The 20,029-nt window shown below is 36.2% G+C and overlaps 1 protein-coding gene across 2 annotated transcripts in view; it reads right to left on the minus strand.

Moving 5' to 3' along the window:
- Positions 1-1,570: 1,570 nt before the first annotated feature.
- The window catches only part of ppp1r16b (protein phosphatase 1, regulatory subunit 16B), a 103,848-nt gene continuing 85,389 nt past the window's right edge, over positions 1,571-20,029 (minus strand). For both annotated transcript variants that reach the window (XM_056396175.1, XM_056396184.1), the window contains exons 7-11: positions 7,974-8,099; positions 7,808-7,883; positions 7,372-7,501; positions 6,969-7,116; positions 1,571-6,487 (exon numbers count right to left, since the gene is read on the minus strand). In XM_056396175.1, the coding sequence (XP_056252150.1) occupies positions 6,014-6,487; positions 6,969-7,116; positions 7,372-7,501; positions 7,808-7,883; positions 7,974-8,099 (954 nt within the window). In that variant the 3' untranslated portion in view covers positions 1,571-6,013. The remainder of the gene's footprint in view (positions 6,488-6,968; positions 7,117-7,371; positions 7,502-7,807; positions 7,884-7,973; positions 8,100-20,029) is intronic.

Genomic DNA, 20,029 nt, shown 5'->3' on the forward strand with positions numbered 1-20,029 from the left:
GAGCTTAATGTACTGTAAATAAGTTTCTCCATAAAAGACGGATAACTGTATCCATACCAATAGGTCACTCCCCTAAAACCAACAGTAATGAAACACAGATAGGGATGAAAAAGTAACCATGCCAGCCGATGGCTGCCGTTTTCCATATAAACAGTCACTCAGCAGAATCTGAAAAAGAGAAAGTACAGTATAAATTGCAGAATAAAAAGGCCCGGCAAGTTAAAAAATACCCCAAACTGTAGCTCAAAATAAACTTTGAGAAACATGAAATACACTCATATAACTTTTTTTAAACTGTCTTGTACTTGTCTCTCTAACCCAACTGCTGTGGGTCTGAGCAACAACTGCTGTGCAGCCTGGAGAAATATTGACCCGTGCTGACCCCAGAACCAGTGAATGAGAGGAAGTTCAGAAAAAAGAGAGAGGAAAAAAAAGGAAGGAAGGAAACAGTTGAAGCTTGGTCAAGACCCTGACAGCTGTGTGGTGAAGGATTGTCCAGGCTCTGCCTGTCTCAGAACAGATAGGAGATGTAGATGGAGAGCAGAGAAAGCAGACATCTGAGCGTTAAAGAAATTGTTAGTAACCTTCATTCGGAATCATGAAGACATGAGCTGCATTCAGTACATTCACCTGACTACAGCAATGAAGTGTCTGAAAACAGCCTGAAGTTGTGCTTTTAAAAGACACCAGCAAAAAAAAAAAGAAAAAAAGCTAAAAAATAAATATATGATTTATTATGCTAAATATGTACAGACAAGAAGATAAGCTGACTAGGTCTAAAACAAGTGTATGGCTGGACCACGTATGGTCAATGTGTGAAATTGAGAACGTAGATGTTGTAGACGCAGAGAGAGATGTGCCTCTTGCTCGTGGGGCAGTGGTGGTGTCTCTTTTCTTTGTAAGTAGGGTTTGTCCAAAAAGTTGCTCGATTTGTCACGGGGTGCTTTTTTGAGTCTATGAAGTCTATGAATCTAGCATTAATTTGGCAACACTGTAAAAAGAAACTGTTTGTGCCAATTTATTTTTGAAAAAGCAAGGGCTAGTGGGGAAACTCAACACTCGGCTCTCCGACCAATGGTGTAACTTCATGACTCAGTGACCTTCAGTTAACCAATGGTGTAACTTGATCACTCAACTCTATCACTCACTGAGTCAGTCAGTCATGGACATTCGCATTTATAGGGCTGTTGACTCTGTTGTCAAAAGGCGTGGATCTGCAGCTTCCCTAGATTGCATGGCTTGGCCACTCAGAGCCTGTGTTTGTGCAAATGCTTTTTAGCATAAGGTTTCTCACTTTTCTGTATTTGATGGCTTCCCTTCTTCTTTGCTTTTAAAAGTCAAGCAACATTAGGAATGCTCAGTTTCTCTCAACATGGTGGTGATGCATCCACATTTGAGGGTGTTATTTATGTGTCTGGCCAAGATAAACTAAGCATGGTTCAAATAATTAAAATTCATGACATTTCTTCCTCAGGCCTTCAGGATACATTCTAATCAAAAATACAAGAAATACATTCTACCATTTCATAATAAAACACAAAGATGCTTTACTAATTCAGAAGAGACTGTATAAAATTCTCAAAATATACAATTTATTCAAAATATGTTAATGCAACCATCAATATATTCCAGTAATTACAAAATCAGTAGTTTTTCTTCTTTTATAATCTTATCCTTATAGACAGTGAGGCTTGCAGTCAAAGACAAGCCTTGATTTATATACCATGAGAACACAGGTTACTTTTAACAGGTGACTGTCCCTTTCTGGCTAGTACTGACCAGGTCGTAGCTCAAAATTACAATTCAGTCTGATTGAATTTTACTACTAAGGAAGCAGATATGAAATTTAAACTCAGTCTATTGCAGCAGCCGGAACAGACGTGAGCTGGAGTGAGTTTAGTGAATTTCAGCTGACTCACAACAAGATTATGTCACTGCCTTGGACACAAAAGAAGGAACCAAAACCAGGGGAAATCGCAATCCACTTGACTTAATTTGTACTTCCTCAAATTGAGTTGAAAAACTAAACTGCTTCCTACGAGAGTGCAACGTTAAAAACTGACCTCTGCACAAAAACTCCACCATTCAGACATTGGTGACTGAACAGCAGAAAGGAAACACCAAGTATTATGATGAAACCAGACAGATTTAGACTGCTGGATACTATAGGAAGTGGAAGGGGGTTCTGCATAGTCTCACAGTTTTCCCCCTTAACAACCAAATGTCTGCTAACACTGTTCATTAACGTGGGTAATTGTATTTTCCTATATGTTCCTCAACAGTAACAACACGGACATGAGAATGCAGTTCATGGGAACAGATAAGGGGATACTAATACAAACATATTTACAAACGAATCTGTACAAATATTTGACACTGTACAGTTGATGTTATGGGGATAACAGTGGTAGTGGCATTCTGGGTAATCACATGTTTGAAGGGGTTGGTGGTCATTAACAAACAATGACGGCCTTTACGCAAAGTTTTCAAATGTCTTTTTAAGTTGTTTTTGAAATCACGGAAGACTCTTTGGCACTCACAAGGAGGATCTGTTACTACATTAAAGGAATAGTTCATCATTTTGGAGAAGTGCTTATTCGCTTTCTTTTTCCGAGGGTTCAATGAGGAGATTGATACCATTTGTCATATGTCTCTGTTTTAATACAGTATTGAAGCCAGCAGTCTGTTAACTTAGCATTTAGACTGGAAATAGGTAGCCTGGCTCTGTAAAAAGGTTTTTTTTTTTTTCCTGCATGCCAGCACCTCAAACGCCTCCTAATTAACATGTTGTATTTTGTTTGTTTAATCTGTGCAAGAAAACAAAGTGTAGTGCTGGACTGCTTCTTGGCCTGTCTGCCTGGAGTCACGGCTGGTTTCCAAGAAACAGTCTGGCACATAAACCAACACTGCGGTTTTCGGTACAGATTAAGCAAACAAGATATAACATGTTGATTAGTAGGTAGTGGTAGGAGGATCTTGTTATGTTTGGACAGAGCTAGGCTAACTGTTTCCTGCTGATTCCAGTCTTAATGCTAAGCTAAGCCAATGAGCTGCTTGCTCCAGCTACATATTTATTGTACAGACATGGGAGCGGCATCAGTCTTCTTATCTAAGTCTTGGGGGGAAAAAAACAAATAAGCTGATTTCCTGAAAGCTCGAACTGTTCTAGTACTTCTAGTACTTCTTTTCAAAATATTGTCCCTGTACACCACGACATGTGACTGAAGTGTAGACTCTCAGCTTTAATTCAAGGAATTTAACAAAAATATTTAATTAACGTTTCGGAATTACATAAATTTTTATGCATAGTCCCTCAATTTTCACAGGCCCTTTACTGCAGCCACCTTCAGTTGCTTTTTGTTTGTGGGTCACTGTCTGTGAAAAGACCCTGGCGTTTGAAGAATATTCAGGTTCTTTGCCTTGACAAGCTCTTGGATTGTGTTTTGGGTCATTACCCATCTGCACTGTGAATCACCGTCCTATCAGTTTTGCAGCATTTGACTCAGTCTGAGCTGATATTTTAGCCTTATACATCCCAGAATTCATCCTGCTACTTCTCTCAGCAATCACCACTGACTCAGTTCTGTTTGCAGCCATACATGCCCATGCCATTATACTGTCTCCTTCATGTTTGACAGATGATGTGGTGTGCTTTGGATCATTGGCTGTTCCTTTTCTTCTCCATACTCTCCACTTCCCATCATTCTGGTTTCATCTTGTTACAGAACTGGGCAGGCCTTTTTACATGTTTTCTGACACAGTCTAATATGGCCTTTCAGTTCTTGTTACCAGTGGTTTGGCACCTTGTGGTAAACCCTCTGTATTTACATTTATGATGGCATCTTTTGATGTCAGACATTGACAATTATACATCTACTTCCTCCTCGACTATTTTGGACCTGGCCAGATGGTGTTTAGGGTTTTTTCTTCACTTAGGAAATAATTCTACAATCATCCACTTTATTTGTCTTCCAGCCTGTTGCTGAGCTCCTTCCTTTACAGAATGTACCAAATGATTTGGCCTCTCTTTGTTTTGATTTCTCAGCCTAATGATGGCCTCCTCCACTTGAATCGACAGCTCTTTGTACCACATACTGAGAGTTCCCATGAACAGCTACCAAATGCAAATTCAATGCTTGGAATCAACTCCAGACCTTTTATCTGCTTATTTGTCATGAAATAATGAGGGAACAGGCTGTGAAACTGACTACCAGTCAATTGTCAAATTAGAGCCTCCGAGAATGTAGGGACTGTGTATAACAATGGCCGGAGTTCCTGAACGGTTAATGCGATGTTTTTGTTAAAACCCTTGAATTAAAGCTAAAAGTCTACACTTCAGTTACATCTTGACGGCTTCGTTTCAAATCTGTATGGTGGCGTACAGAGGCAAATTTATGGAAATTCTGCCAAACATTTATGTGCCCAAATGTATATTTTTTGTTTGTGAAAACATGGTACTTTAAAGGTCACCTGACATGATACTGTGGGCTTGCTACATACCAAATCCAAGTCTGGATTAATGTTAAAAAAAACAAAAACAAACAGAGGCAAGCATTGAGTCCATGTATAACCTCAGAAAACTCATACTATACAGTAATTCATTACATAACATTTAAAGTTTCTGTTAATAAGACAAATACAGTGACTGGGAGAAGATAAAGCCACACAATGGCCACCAGGAAAAAACCAAAAAATAAAACAGAAAACAAAACATACACAAATAACACTGTTATTTGTAGTGACACAAATATGAGTCCATCCCAGTGGGACGGCCTGTTTGTGTTTTTAATACCATGTACATATAGCAGACATTAACCCTTATTTCACTGTATCTGTTTGATTTTCCATGTCAGAAGGTGCTTTGCTGGAAGATTCTCCAACTCATCTTATATTGCATTCACACTCTCCACACACCATCCAAATAATAAATACACTCAACTTTAGGAACCATAATGGTTTTTTTTGTTTGTTTGTTTTTTTTTTTTGTTTTTTTTACACATTACATTAATTTCATAAATAAAGAAAACGTACAGGAATTTTCAACCATGTCTGTACGAGTGAGCACAAAGTGGATTATGCATAAAACAGCATGACCTGTCAGTTTAGGTTTGATATGGGAGGACGGTGAGGTGAAGCACAGTTGACAGAATATAGTGACAGTTTCAAACACAAGTGCAGAACTATACTCTTTTCTGTTACCTCTTGTGGTAAGAAGTACACTTCCTGAAGTACACTTCCTGAATATTTTAACACTGTTTTATGGCATTCCTTCCCTTTACTTGAGCAGGCAACATTTCAATATGAAGGAGACTTCAGAAGAGATGTCTCGGATCTCTTTTTGCTACGTTTAGCTCTCTCTGATATGTTGGTAATACAACACGATGTAGCACAATACATCTGGATTGCTGTAGGATGGCCTTTGAAAATCATACGAATATGACGTAAAAGCATAACATTGTGGTTTTGACGAAGGAAATGTTTAATTACAAGACAACCATCCATTTCTCTTCCATCTTCATCTCTGAGGGCAGAACATGCAGTACCTTGATATCCTCGCCACTCTCCTGATTCAACATTTTTTTTTACCATTTCCAGATGAAAAGCTTTAAAAAAAGAAAAGAAAAAAAAATTGATTTCTTAACAGCGAATCTCACACTCTATCTGTTTGGCATGTCCTGAAAAGAGACTCCATGTATGAAAAGGAATTTCAATCCAAGTAACATCTGGAGGAAAACAGTGGCGGTGCTCAGTTCCTTTCCTCTTCTCTTCTAGACTTGAAACACGCCTCCATTTGGGGGGAAGGTTTCTTCAATTGTAACAGGAGTCACGTGACAGGGAGGTATGAAGAAAAGTTTCTAGACCTTCTTCAGGCCACTCGTCTTCTCTGGAAGAAGTTTCAAAGAAGTGGAGGAACAGGATGTTAAAAGACAGGAACATGCCTTTCTTTCCTCCCTCCTACGGCACATTCATTTCTTCCTTCCTCTTTGTGCAAACACTCATCTTGACTGCGGCGCTACGACACACAGCAGCAGGTCCGTGCCTTCGGCTGCTCTTCTTCTATTGGCTGTTTCAGTTTCAGGAGGGGCGGGTCACAGCTGGCTGGTGTGTAGTAAACTGCACTGCCATTGGAGGAGACCAGCGGCATGCGGGGGTCCTCGGAGTTGGTTTTGGCATCAGTGAAGGAGTCTGTGGAGCCGTTACCTAGGTGACCGTTAAACAAGGGGTGATTCAACAATTTGGCGGCAGCCCTCTGTTTCTTCAGCTCCGACAGAGTCTGAGCGCGCTCTCTCGGCCAGGCTTCCTCCTGGGCGGGCTGGGTGGTGACGACCCCGCCGTTATCCGATGGTAGCATGCTGCCATTGGAGGGTGGCTGTGGTGGCACAGACGTCGTTGTGGAGATGAGGCCATTCTGTTTGCTGCTGCCATCTTTGAGGATGGTGGGCAGCTTGGGCTTGTCTGGCAGCTCCACAGCTACGGCTGGTTTGACCTGCAGGGCATCGATAAGGATTATTTTAATCCCGGTATAAGGCTTCTCTATTAAATACATGAAGGCCTGAATGAGATAACTTTGCTCTGGTGCCCAAGCTAAAAAAACAAACAAATGTAGAGCTAATTTATTTGCTAAATTGCTAAAAGTCTCCCCTTATAAACTGTTGTTCAGTGAATCCCAGGAGTCATTTGTGACAAAAAGCAGAAATGTCTCTAATCCCTGGGAAATCCAAATAGTGGTCCTAAACCTGCTGTATTCAGTGTATTGAAGCTACATAGTGCTAACAGTGGTGACTGCATAGAGAAAAAGCAACTGTAGCACTCTTCACTTCAAATACTACGTTACAATGTTGTGTTGGTGTTGCAGCTTCTTTCCAAAGACAGAAACCTTATAACTGTAATTGTAATGTTTAACTACAGGTTTACCTAATTCCAAAGAAGTGGCGACAAGAATAAAACATAATAACCAGAAGACTTACATTAACTACTTGATTATTCTCCTGATCAGACTCCTTCTCTTTGTCGTCCTCCTCCTCCCTCCCTCCCCTCCACACGATGGCCTCTGTCTCGTACTCTTTGCGGCACAGGTTGTGTCTGTCTGACAGGCTGGCTCGCCGCACCACTTTTCTGTGGATACAGGTGGAGATCAAAGTGAGATAAAGCAACTAGGGAAGCAAATATGAAAGCCTTCTCTAAACTTCATTAAATGTAGTAATATTCCATTCTAGATTATTGTTTAACTTTTAAAGTCTCTAGTGTCACTATTTAATTGCAAGGATCAAGCGAAGCTCATCTGTGTGTCCCATGTCTCTTTCAAAATAGAAACAATAAAATAAACACAATTTGTAAGTGCTTACAACACCAGCAGATGTCAGTACTTACCCACGACTGCCTGCACTGGATGTTCGCCTACACAGTGAGGTCTTGTGTTTGAGCTGTGACTTCATGATAATGTCGTGTTTGTGTTTCAGATCCAGCAGGATGGCCCTGAACTCCTCGTCCTCACACAGATCTTTAAGTGACAAGGATGAAGAACAGGGTATGTCAGATCCTTTATGTTTGTTTGTCTAGATAAATGTAGATCTTAGCAACGCCATTAGTCTCCAATATTGTTTTTTACGAACTTATAATTTTCCACTTATCAATACTGACAAAAATGCATTGCATGACATTGATAATGATACAAACTTGTTTAAAGATTTAAATCAGAATTAAGTGGGAAATAATGCTTGATGTAAAACTTGATTTAACAAGTTGGAAGTGAGACCCCCCATCACCAGGTGGTTTGATAAGAGAGATTGTTGAGGTGCAAATATACCGATGGGTGTCTCGTCTAGGAAGGTCTTGGCATTGAGACTGGCTCCGTGAGACACCAACAGCTCAGCCACATGCATCTGAAAGCACAACAACAGTAGCAAATTACATTAATGGAAAGAAACCTTTGTGCGTGTTCTGTTTCCTGTTTCCTGTTGTGTTTACCTTACCTGACCCCAGCACGCTGCAGCATGAAGAGGCTGCCATCCATCTGAATCTCTCAGGTCCATGCGAGCTCCCCCCTCCAGAAGCAGCTCTGCAGCCTGCACGTAGCCGTTTGCTGCTGCGATGTGGAGCTACAAGGGCAGAGGAGGTACAAAGATCAGATTTATGCTCTGTGCATAAAAAATACAGCATGGGGTTTCACATTAAAGCCACAATTTAGAAGACAGAATGATGTGCTGCTGAGATTGCTGCTGATATCACATTACACCTGCAAAAGTCTACATCAGATATACGCACTTGCATCCAGGTTTGATGGTCTTGCTGGAACTAAACTGCACAAATAGTTAAAGCTAAAAACTGACCCTTGACAGAGTCCTCTGTGCAGGTCAGAAACCCACTTGTATCAGAACAAATTACACCAGGAGCTGAGAAGCGTTTTTTTTTTTTTTTAAATCCTATCTATACTATCAGTATGTTGACCTGGTATTAACCTCTTAAAACAGCCACACACAGATCAAAACCCAGTTCTTTATTTTAAATTCTAGGAGATACCAGGAGTTAACTAAGATGCCAATGGTGTCTATCTGATTTCTAGGAGGCTGTCTTGTGCATCATTTTATATACACATCTAGAATATTTTAATTTGATGGACGGTGCTGAGTGTAAACATGTTAGGTTTAACGAAGAGCTGCACAAGCTGATACAAAATGCATGTATATTTTATCAGCCTTGAAAGATTCTTCTTTCTCCCAACTTTAATGATGCAATACAATAAACACAATTAAAATAGAAGATATTTTAACATATTAGTACATACTTTTATAGTTTTTTTTGTTCATGTTTGTTATAAATTTGGGTCTAGGCTCAGCTGAAAACATTAAAATTCTTTGGACTTGTTCAGTCAGTCTATCTGGGAAACCTACACACACATAATACAGAGCTGGTCATCATTTCATCCGAGTCAGTGATGAAGTCTGATGATTTCTCATGCAGGGTTACTTGCTATGTCAGTACCCTTAGACCCCACTCAGACTCTGGCTAGCGAGCAAGAATAACATCTTGGTCTGAACATAACTAAAATAACAAGCAGGTCAGAAAGATTTTCTATCCCTGGAGAAGACCCAGTTTGAGCAACTGGTGATGTTAATCTCTGCATGTGAAGATGATGCATTCTGTGTTATTATCAGCTAATGTTACACATGGGAGTGTTACTGAGGAGAGGGAGAAACGCACACAATGAGATCCAACATTATTGATCCTCATGCGGAAATTAGGATGTAGTTGGACCGAGGAGGAAAATCACAGCCTTGTGCACTGCAGGGGTTCAGACACATTCACTTGATATGCTAATGCTTTTTTATAAAACATATCATTTTGTAATTACGCCCTGAAATAAATACTATAGAGGAAAGTAATGGGAATGCAAGGGGAGAAGAGAAACAAAGACCAAGGGAAAACAAATGAATGCATGGCAGTAAAACTGGCATAAAAAAAAAAATTACTGCCATAATTTTTTTTTCACCAACTACAGTATTTTTAGTTCAAAGGTGTTCTGTATCTGTCTCCTAGAAAGCAGGAAGTGGAGCACACTGCTACATGTGAAGGGTGAACTCAGGCTTCACAGCACGTTGAAGGATGTTAAGGTTCATCAGCTCCTGCAGGGCTCAGATGTGTCAGGTAGGTTTTATGCCTTTTGCTTGGTGCTGAGGATGACTGAGAGCAACTGCTGCAGGGCAATTACTCCAGGAATAGTATTTATCTAATAGGATTTGTTGTTTTTGTTTTCAAAAGTAAACACCTCAACAATTTGAGGGTTCTGTAATATTTGACTAAACGTGACCTCTTAACAAAATAAAATCTTCACTGACTTACTTTTAAAGGGGAACCTATTTCACACATCAAAGTCTGTTCACAGGTCTTGGTGAATACTACAACTGCGTAAGTAAAAAGAGTTGTATAAAGCCTTTTGTGGCCTTTACTAGTATAATATATTTGAATCTCTGACCAAACTATCAGTGTTCGAGTTGCATCAAGGGAAATGTAAGTGCAATAGTTCCCAGCCACAGTAGTGTGTCTGTGAGATAGAAGTCTTCATGGCCTCACTCACAGAATTGAGCCAGGACCCAAGTCAGAGCAGTTCTTAAGACATCATTATTGTCATTGTTATTATTAGATTGTTGTTTGTATTAACCAATATCGAATCATGCTGCTGCCAGTGTTCTCTTCTCTCTCTGTTCAGGTCTAATCATCCTTCTGTCTATTTGTGTTGAGACTAGCTGCGCTGGAGTCCTCCTTGGATTGGGTCTCTCTAAAAATGTATTTATGCATGTTGGGTTGGTTTTCCATGCACCTGTTTCAGAAGAATCTAAACATCAGCATGCTAATGTGCCACTTTGGAAAAGAGCAACAATATTTGCTAATTAGCACTAAACAGTAAGGTATTGGTAAAAAGGTATTGGACAAATAAAAATTTTGCATGGACAATGCTGCACCATAAAATGTTAGAAGAGGAAAAGAAAGCTGTTGAGATATTTCCTTGAAACCAAAAATTTGAACCTCACAGTGACACTAGAGGAAAAATCAGAGATCACCAAAGTCATTGTTGCAATATTTCAGTCTGGAGCCACACCGCTAGAATCACAAATACCAAAAATCACAATTTTCATTATCTCTGCATGTTGCCCCTGTGTTTGCATTGGTTTTCTCAGAGCATTTCAGTTTCCTCACACAATATAACTGGCAACCTCTCCAGCATGTACCCTGCCTCTTGCCCAAAGCATGCTGGGATACACTCTCTATTTCTTCTCCAGTTTTTTGCCCACAGTGTGACGATATGCAGGTGGACTGAAAACCTGTTCAGGATTTATATTTCATCTCATCAAATACACATGCATGCTGGGCAGAGCCGGCCCAAACCTTCATGGGGCCCTTAGCAGAATTTGAATTTGGCCAAGGGCGTAGGTTGGTAGGGACATTGGTAGGGACAACAACCCCTGCCACACTTCCAAAAAAAAAGACATTGACTTTTTAAGGCCGTCAACCAATAGGTTTGTTAACATATAAGATGTGAATTTACATTCAGATATGCACATACGGAAATGTAATATATGTACATATGTTCCATAAATGTAGATATGAATATATATTCTATGTATATACAGTATAGCCTATATGTGTAAAAATGACGTGAAACCTATTAGAAAGCAAATAGAAACATGTAAAATCACTCTTGATATAGTGACAAATGTCATATATCATAAGTCATAGTATAATGAGGCATAAAATAGTCTTAGGAGAGGAAGTCATAGTACATTAAGTCAAAAAAAGTCATAGTATAGTAAGGCATGAAAAGTTCATCATGTAGCAAGTCATAATATAGCAAATCATAAAAAGTCTCAGAATAGTAAGTCATGAAATATAGTATATTAAGGCATAAAAAAAGTCATAGTATAGTAAAGTTTAAGATGTATAGATGATGTATAGTACAGTAAGGCATAAAAAAATCTAAGTAGAGTAAGGCAAGAAAGTCATAGTATAGTAAGTCATGAAGTCATAGTATACTAAGGCAAAAAAAATTATAATATAGTAAGTAAAAAAATTCATAGTGTAGTAAGGATTAAAGTCATAGTAAGACATAAAGAGTCATAGTATAGTAAGGCAAAAAAATCATAGTATAGTAAGGCAAAAAAAATCATAGTATAGTAAGTAAAAAATTTCATAGTGTAGTAAGGCATAAAGTTATAGTAAGGCATAAAAGAGTCATAGGATAGTAAGGCATAAAAGAGTCATGGTATAGTAAGGCATAAAAAGTCATAAAAACGTCATCGTAAAGTAAGGCATGAAAAGTCGTAGTATAGTAAGGCATGAAAAGTCATAGTATAGTAAGGCATAAAAAGTCATAAAAACGTCATAGTATAGTAAGGCATAAAAAGCCATAATATAGTAGGGCATGAAAAGTCATAAAAAGTCATAGTATAGTAAGGCATAAAAAGTCATAAAAACGACATTGTATAGTAAGGCATAAAAAGTCGTTAAAAAGTCATAGTGTAGTAAGGCTTAAAAAGTCGTAAAAACGAAATAGTATAGTGAGGCATAAAAAGTCATGGTATAGTAAGGCATAAAAAGTCATAAAAACAACATAGTATAGTAAGGCATAAAAAGTCATAAAAACGACATAGTAAAGTAAGGCATAAAAAGTCATAATATAGTAGGGCATGAAAAGTCATAAAAACGTCATAGTATAGTAAGGCATAAAAAGTTGTTAAAAAGTCATAGTGTAGTAAGGCTTAAAGTGGTAAAAACGAATTAGTATAGTGAGGCATAAAAAGTCATAGTATAGTAAGGCATGAAAAGTCATAGTATAGTAAGGCATAAAAAGTCATAAAAACGACATAGTATAGTAAGGCATGAAAAGTCATAGTAAAGTAAGGCATAAAAAGTCATAATATGGTAGGGCATGAAAAGTCATAAAAACGTCATAGTATAGTAAGGCATAAAAAGTCATAAAAACGACATTGTATAGTAAGGCATAAAAAGTTGTTAAAAAGTCATAGTGTAGTAAGGCTTAAAAAGTCGTAAAAACGAATTAGTATAGTGAGGCATGAAAAGTCATAGTATAGTAGGGCATGAAAAGTCATAAAAACGACATAGTATAGTAAGGCATAAAAAGTCATAAAAACGACATAGTATAGTAAGGCATGAAAAGTCATAGTAAAGTAAGGCATAAAAAGTCATAATATGGTAGGGCATGAAAAGTCATAAAAACGTCATAGTATAGTAAGGCATAAAAAGTCATAAAAACGACATTGTATAGTAAGGCATAAAAAGTTGTTAAAAAGTCATAGTGTAGTAAGGCTTAAAAAGTCGTAAAAACGAATTAGTATAGTGAGGCATGAAAAGTCATAGTATAGTAGGGCATGAAAAGTCATAAAAACGACATAGTATAGTAAGGCATAAAAAAGTCATACTAAGGCATAAAAAGTCATAAAAACGACATAGTATAGTAAGGCATGAAAAGTCATAGTAGAGTAAGGCATAAAAAGTCATAGTATAGTAAGGCATAAAAAGTCATGAAAACGTCATAGTATAATAAGGCATGAAAAGTCACAAAAACGACATAGTAGAGTAAGGCATAAAACGTCATAGTATAGTAAGGCATAAAAAGTCATAAAAACGTCATAGTATAGTAAGGCATGAAAAGTCATAGTAAAGTAAGGCATAAAAAGTCATAATATGGTAGGGCATGAAAAGTCATAAAAAAGTCATAGTGTAGTAAGGCTTAAAAAGTCGTAAAAACGAATTAGTATAGTGAGGCATGAAAAGTCATAGTATAGTAAGGCATAAAAAAGTCATACTAAGGCATAAAAAGTCATAAAAACGACATAGTATAGTAAGGCATGAAAAGTCATAGAGTAAGGCATAAAAAGTCATAGTATAGTAAGGCATAAAAAGTCATGAAAACGACATAGTATAGTAAGGCATAAAAAGTCATAAAAACGACATAGTATAGTAAGGCATGAAAAGTCATAGTAAAGTAAGGCATAAAAAGTCATAATATGGTAGGGCATGAAAAGTCATAAAAACGTCATAGTATAGTAAGGCATAAAAAGTCATAAAAACGACATTGTATAGTAAGGCATAAAAAGTTGTTAAAAAGTCATAGTGTAGTAAGGCTTAAAAAGTCGTAAAAACGAATTAGTATAGTGAGGCATGAAAAGTCATAGTATAGTAGGGCATGAAAAGTCATAAAAACGACATAGTATAGTAAGGCATAAAAAAGTCATACTAAGGCATAAAAAGTCATAAAAACGACATAGTATAGTAAGGCATGAAAAGTCATAGTAGAGTAAGGCATAAAAAGTCATAGTATAGTAAGGCATAAAAAGTCATGAAAACGACATAGTAGAGTAAGGCATAAAACGTCATAGTATAGTAAGGCATAAAAAGTCATAAAAACGTCATAGTATAGTAAGGCATAAAAAGTCATAAAAACGTCATAGTATAGTAAGGCATGAAAAGTCATAGTAAAGTAAGGCATAAAAAGTCATAATATGGTAGGGCATGAAAAGTCATAAAAAAGTCATAGTGTAGTAAGGCTTAAAAAGTCGTAAAAACGAATTAGTATAGTGAGGCATGAAAAGTCATAGTATAGTAAGGCATAAAAAAGTCATACTAAGGCATAAAAAGTCATAAAAACGACATAGTATAGTAAGGCATGAAAAGTCATAGAGTAAGGCATAAAAAGTCATAGTATAGTAAGGCATAAAAAGTTGTTAAAAAGTCATAGTGTAGTAAGGCTTAAAAAGTCGTAAAAACGAATTAGTATAGTGAGGCATGAAAAGTCATAGTATAGTAGGGCATGAAAAGTCATAAAAACGACATAGTATAGTAAGGCATAAAAAAGTCATACTAAGGCATAAAAAGTCATAAAAACTACATAGTATAGTAAGGCATGAAAAGTCATAGTAGAGTAAGGCATAAAAAGTCATAGTATAGTAAGGCATAAAAAGTCATGAAAACGACATAGTATAGTAAGGCATAAAAAGTCATAAAAACGTCATAGGATAGTAAGGCATAAAAAGTCATAGTATAGTAAGGCAGAAAAAGTCATAAAAACGTCATAGTAAAGTAAGGCATAAAAAGTCATAATATAGTAAGGCATAAAAAGCCATAATATAGTAGGGCATGAAAAGTCATAAAAAGTCATAGTATAGTAAGGCATAAAAAGTCATAAAAACGACATTGTATAGTAAGGCATAAAAAGTCGTTAAAAAGTCATAGTGTAGTAAGGCAGAAAAAGTCGTAAAAACGAAATAGTATAGTGAGGCATAAAAAGTCATAGTATAGATTTGTTCTCTCTTCTCTCTTTGGGCTTGCTCAGGAGCAGCAGATCCTCTTACCAACGCAAAGACGCAGAGACCACACAGTCAGACAGGGCTTCACCCCACCAGGAAGCCACCGAACTCACTGGACTCTTCAACAACACTGGAAAGGACCTCTTATTCATGGTTTTGACTGTGTAACATTAACTCACTGTGCATAACCTCACCTAGCACAGTAAAGCAGCAGAACTCTTAAGCTCTGTTAATGTACATTTTCCTTAATGTCTTGTTGTTGTAATATTCGGTTAGGTTGTGGTTAGTCACACAGTTAATTGGGTACTGGTATGTTCACACACATACGTGTAGCACATCTCAGTTGTAGAACTTGCATGCAGCTAACTTCCTCCCTCTAAGCTGGTACCTTCAGATTACATGAGCTAGGCTAACATAGAAACTCACACCTTCCTCCCCCACACACCAGGTGGTCTCAGCGGCCATTTTGAGTAATTTCTTCGTTTACCACCATCCTGTGTAGTCTTCTTTGCTCAGCCATGTGGTCGCGGCGACCATTTTGAATCTGCCAACTTGCCTTTGTCTGTGTCCCCACAATTGTATATGCTTTAGATTAGACATTGTGTTTTTACTCTGTTCCATGTAAATAAATGTCTTTAAGTATAATTACTGGTGTGTTTAATATTGCCAACCACTACTCAGTAGACCTCCAATTCTTCAAATTTAACTTACTTTTGATATGGTGATTTGGTTATAGTTATTAAGTCAATTCTTTAGCCAATAAACTGATAAACAACCAAAGGTCCAACATATGGTGTCAATCTCGACATAAAAAGTTATAGTATGGTAAGTCATGAAAGAAATCATGGTATAGTAAGGCATAAAAAGTCAGGCTATAGTAAGTAATAAAAGATCATAATATAGTGGTTCATAAAGTCATAGTATAGTAAGGCATAAAATGTCATAGTATAGCAAGGGAAAAAAGTCATAGTATAGTAAGACATGAAAAGTTCATAATATAGTGAGTCATAAAGTCGTAGTATAGTGAGTCATAAAGTCGTAGTATAGTAAGGCTTAAAATGTCATAGTATAGTAAGGCATTAAGTCATAATAGGGCATAAAAATTCATAGTACAGTAAGGCATAAAATGTCATATTATAGTATTTGTTCTCTCTTCTCTCCTTGGGCTTGCTCAGGAGCAGCAGCTCCTCTTCCCTATCGGTTCTTCGAGGAGCAACCAGGCTCCCAGCACCAGGTCAGCACAAGGCTACCAGGAAAACACAGCTTTCTTGCAACACTCCCTTACTCTACTTTTCACAACAGAGTGAACAAGTTAACTTCAGCGCCAGCGGCAACGACATAAAGTCTAGAGTTAACATGAAATCCATGTCCTCCTTGACAACGCAGAGACCACACAGCCAGACAGGACTTCACTCCACCAGGAAGCCACCAAACTCACTGGACTCTTCAACAACACTGGAAAGGACCTCTTTGTCTTGGTTTTGACTGTGTAACATGAACTTACTGGGTATAACCTCACCTAGCACAGTTAAGCAGCACAACCCTTAACCTCTGTTAATGTACATGTTTCTTAATGTCTTGTTGTTGTAATATTTAGTTTCTTTGTTTACCGCCATCCTCTATAGTCTTCTTTGTTCGGACATGTGGTCACAGCGACCATTTTGAATCGGCCAACTTGCCTTTTTCTGTGTTCCCACACCTGTATATGCTTTAGATTAGACTAGTTTTAACTCTGTTCCATGTAAATAAATGTCTTTGAGTATAACTACTGGTGTGTTTAATATTGCACAGGTGTGAGTATTGCCGACCTCCAATTCTTCAAATTTAACTTATTCTTGTTATGGTAATTTGGTTATAGTTATTAAGTTAATTCTTTACCCAATAAACAACAGAAGGTCCAACATATGGTGTCAAGTTCAGCATAAAACGTCATAGTATAGTAAGGCATAAAAAGTCATAATGTAGTAGGGCATGAAAAGTCATAAAAACGTCATAGTATAGTAAGGCATAAAAAGTCATAGTATAGTAAGGCATGAAAAGTCGAAGTATAGTAAGGAATAAAAAGTCATGAAAACGTCATAGTATAGAAAGGCATAAAAAGTCATAATATAGCAAGGCATAAAAAGTAATAAAAACGACATATTATAGTAAGGCATAAAAAGTCATAAAAAAGACATAGTATAGTAAGGCATAAAAAGTCATAAAAACGACATAGTAGAGAAAGGCATAAAACGTCATAGTATAGTAAGGCAAAAAAAGTCATAAAAACATCATAGTATAGTAAGGCATAAAAAGTCATAAAAACGAGATAGTATAGTAAGGCATGAAAAGTCATACTATAGTAAGGCATAAAAAGTCCTAAAAATGACATAGTATAGTAAGGCATAAAAAGTCATAGTATAGTAAGGCATGAAAAGTCGAAGTATAGTAAGGCATAAAAAGTTATGAAAACGTCATAGTATAGAAAGGCATAAAAAGTCATAATATAACAAGGCATAAAAAGTCATAAAAACGACATAGTAGAGAAAGGCATAAAACGTCATAGTATAGTAAGGCATAAAAAGTCATAAAAAAGAGATAGTATAGTAAGGCATGAAAAGTCATGGTATAGTAAGGCATAAAAAGTCATAAAAATGACATAGTATAGTAAGGCATAAAAATTCATTAAAATTACATAGTAATGTAAGGCATGAAAAGTCATAAAAACGACATAGTAGAGTAAGGCATAAAACGTCATAGTATAGTAAGGCATAAAAAGTCATAAAAACGTCATAGTATAGTAAGGCATAAAAAGTCATAAAAACGAGATAGTATAGTGAGGCATGAAAAGTCATAGTATAGTAAGGCATAAAAAGTCATAAAAACGTCATAGTATAGTAAGGCAAAAAAAGTCAGAAAAACGTCATAGTATAGTAAGGCATAAAAAGTCATAAAAACGAGATAGTATAGTAAGGCATGAAAAGTCATAGTATAGTAAGGCATAAAAATTCCTAAAAACGACATAGTATAGTAAGGCATAAAAAGTCATAAAAATGACATAGTATAGTAAGGCATAAAAACTCATAAAAACGTCATAGTATAGTAAGGTATAAAAAGTCATGAAAACGTCATAGTATAGTAAGGCATAAAAAGTCATAATGTAGTTGGGCATGAAAATTCATAAAAACGTCATAGTATAGTAAGGCATAAAAGGTCATAGTATAGTAAGGCATGAAAAGTCGAAGTATAGTAAGGCATAAAAAGTCATGAAAACGTCATAGTATAGAAAGGCATAAAAAGTCATAATAACCACATAGTATAGTAAGGCATAAAAAGTCATAATATAACAAGGCATAAAAAGTCATAAAAACGACATAGTAGAGAAAGGCATAAAACGTCATAGTATAATAGTAAGGCAAAAAAAGTCAGAAAAACGTCATAGTATAGTAAGGCATAAAAAGTCATAAAAAGGAGATAGTATAGTAAGGTATGAAAAGTCATAGTATAGTAAGGCATAAAAAGTCCTAAAAACGACATAGTATAGTAAGGCATAAAAACGACATAGTATAGTAAGGCATAAAAAGTCATAAAAATGACATAGTATAGTAAGGCATAAAAAGTCATAAAAATGACATAGTATAGTAAGGCATAAAAATTCATTAAAATTACATAGTAATGTAAGGCATGAAAAGTCATAAAAACGACATAGTAGAGTAAGGCATAAAACGTCATAGTATAGTAAGGCATAAAAAGTCAGAAAAACGTCATAGTATAGTAAGGCATAAAAAGTCATGAAAACGAGATAGTATAGTGAGGCATGAAAAGTCATAGTATAGTAAGGCATAAAAAGACATAAAAACGTCATAGTATAGTAAGGCATAAAAAGTCATAAAAACGAGATAGTATAGTAAGGCATGAAAAGTCATAGTATAGTAAGGCATAAAAAGTCAGAAAAACGTCATATTATAGTGAGGCATAAAAAGTCCTAAAAACAACATAGTATAGTAAGGCATAAAAAGTCATAAAAACGACATAGTATAGTAAGGTATAAAAAAGTTATAAAAACGAGATAGTATAGTAAGGCATGAAAAGTCATAGTATAGTAAGGCATGAAAAGTCATAAAAACGACATTGTATAGTAAGGCATAAAAAGTCGTTAAAAAGTCATAGTGTAGTAAGGCTTAAAAAGTCGTAAAAACGAAATAGTATAGTGAGGCATAAAAAGTCATAGAATAGTAAGGCATAAAAAGTCCTAAAAACAACATAGTATAGTAAGGCATAAAAAGTCATAAAAACGACATAGTATAGTAAGGTATAAAAAAGTCATAAAAACGAGATAGTATAGTAAGGCATGAAAAGTCATAGTATAGTAAGGCATGAAAAGTCATAAAAAAACGTCATAGTATAGTAAGGCATGAAAAGTCATAGTATAGTAAGGCATAAAAAGTCCTAAAAACGACATAGTTTAGTAAGGCATAAAAAGTCTTAAAAACGACATAGTATAGTAAGGAATAAAAACGACATAGTATAGTAAGGCATAAAAAGTCATAAAAATGACATAGTATAGTAAGGCATAAAAAGTCATAAAAATGACATAGTATAGTAAGGCATAAAAATTCATTAAAATTACATAGTAATGTAAGGCATGAAAAGTCATAAAAACGACATAGTAGAGTAAGGCATAAAACGTCATAGTATAGTAAGGCATAAAAAGTCAGAAAAACGTCATAGTATAGTAAGGCATAAAAAGTCATAAAAACGAGATAGTATAGTGAGGCATGAAACGTCATAGTATAGTAAGGCATAAAAAGTCATAAAAACGAGATAGTATAGTAAGGCATGAAAAGTCATAGTATAGTAAGGCATAAAAAGTCAGAAAAACGTCATAGTATAGTGAGGCATAAAAAGTCCTAAAAACAACATAGTAAAGTAAGGCATAAAAAGTCATAAAAACGACATAGTATAGTAAGGTATAAAAAAGTTATAAAAACGAGATAGTATAGTAAGGCATGAAAAGTCATAAAAACGTCATAGTATAGTAAGGCATAAAAAGTCATAAAAGCGAGATAGTATAGTAAGGCATGAAAAGTCATAGAATAGTAAGGCATAAAAAGTCCTAAAAACAACATAGTATAGTAAGGCATAAAAAGTCATAAAAACGACATAGTATAGTAAGGTATAAAAAAGTCATAAAAACGAGATAGTATAGTAAGGCATGAAAAGTCATA

Source organism: Seriola aureovittata, chromosome 2 (genome assembly GCF_021018895.1).
Source record: "Seriola aureovittata isolate HTS-2021-v1 ecotype China chromosome 2, ASM2101889v1, whole genome shotgun sequence".
Taxonomy (NCBI): domain Eukaryota; kingdom Metazoa; phylum Chordata; class Actinopteri; order Carangiformes; family Carangidae; genus Seriola; species Seriola aureovittata.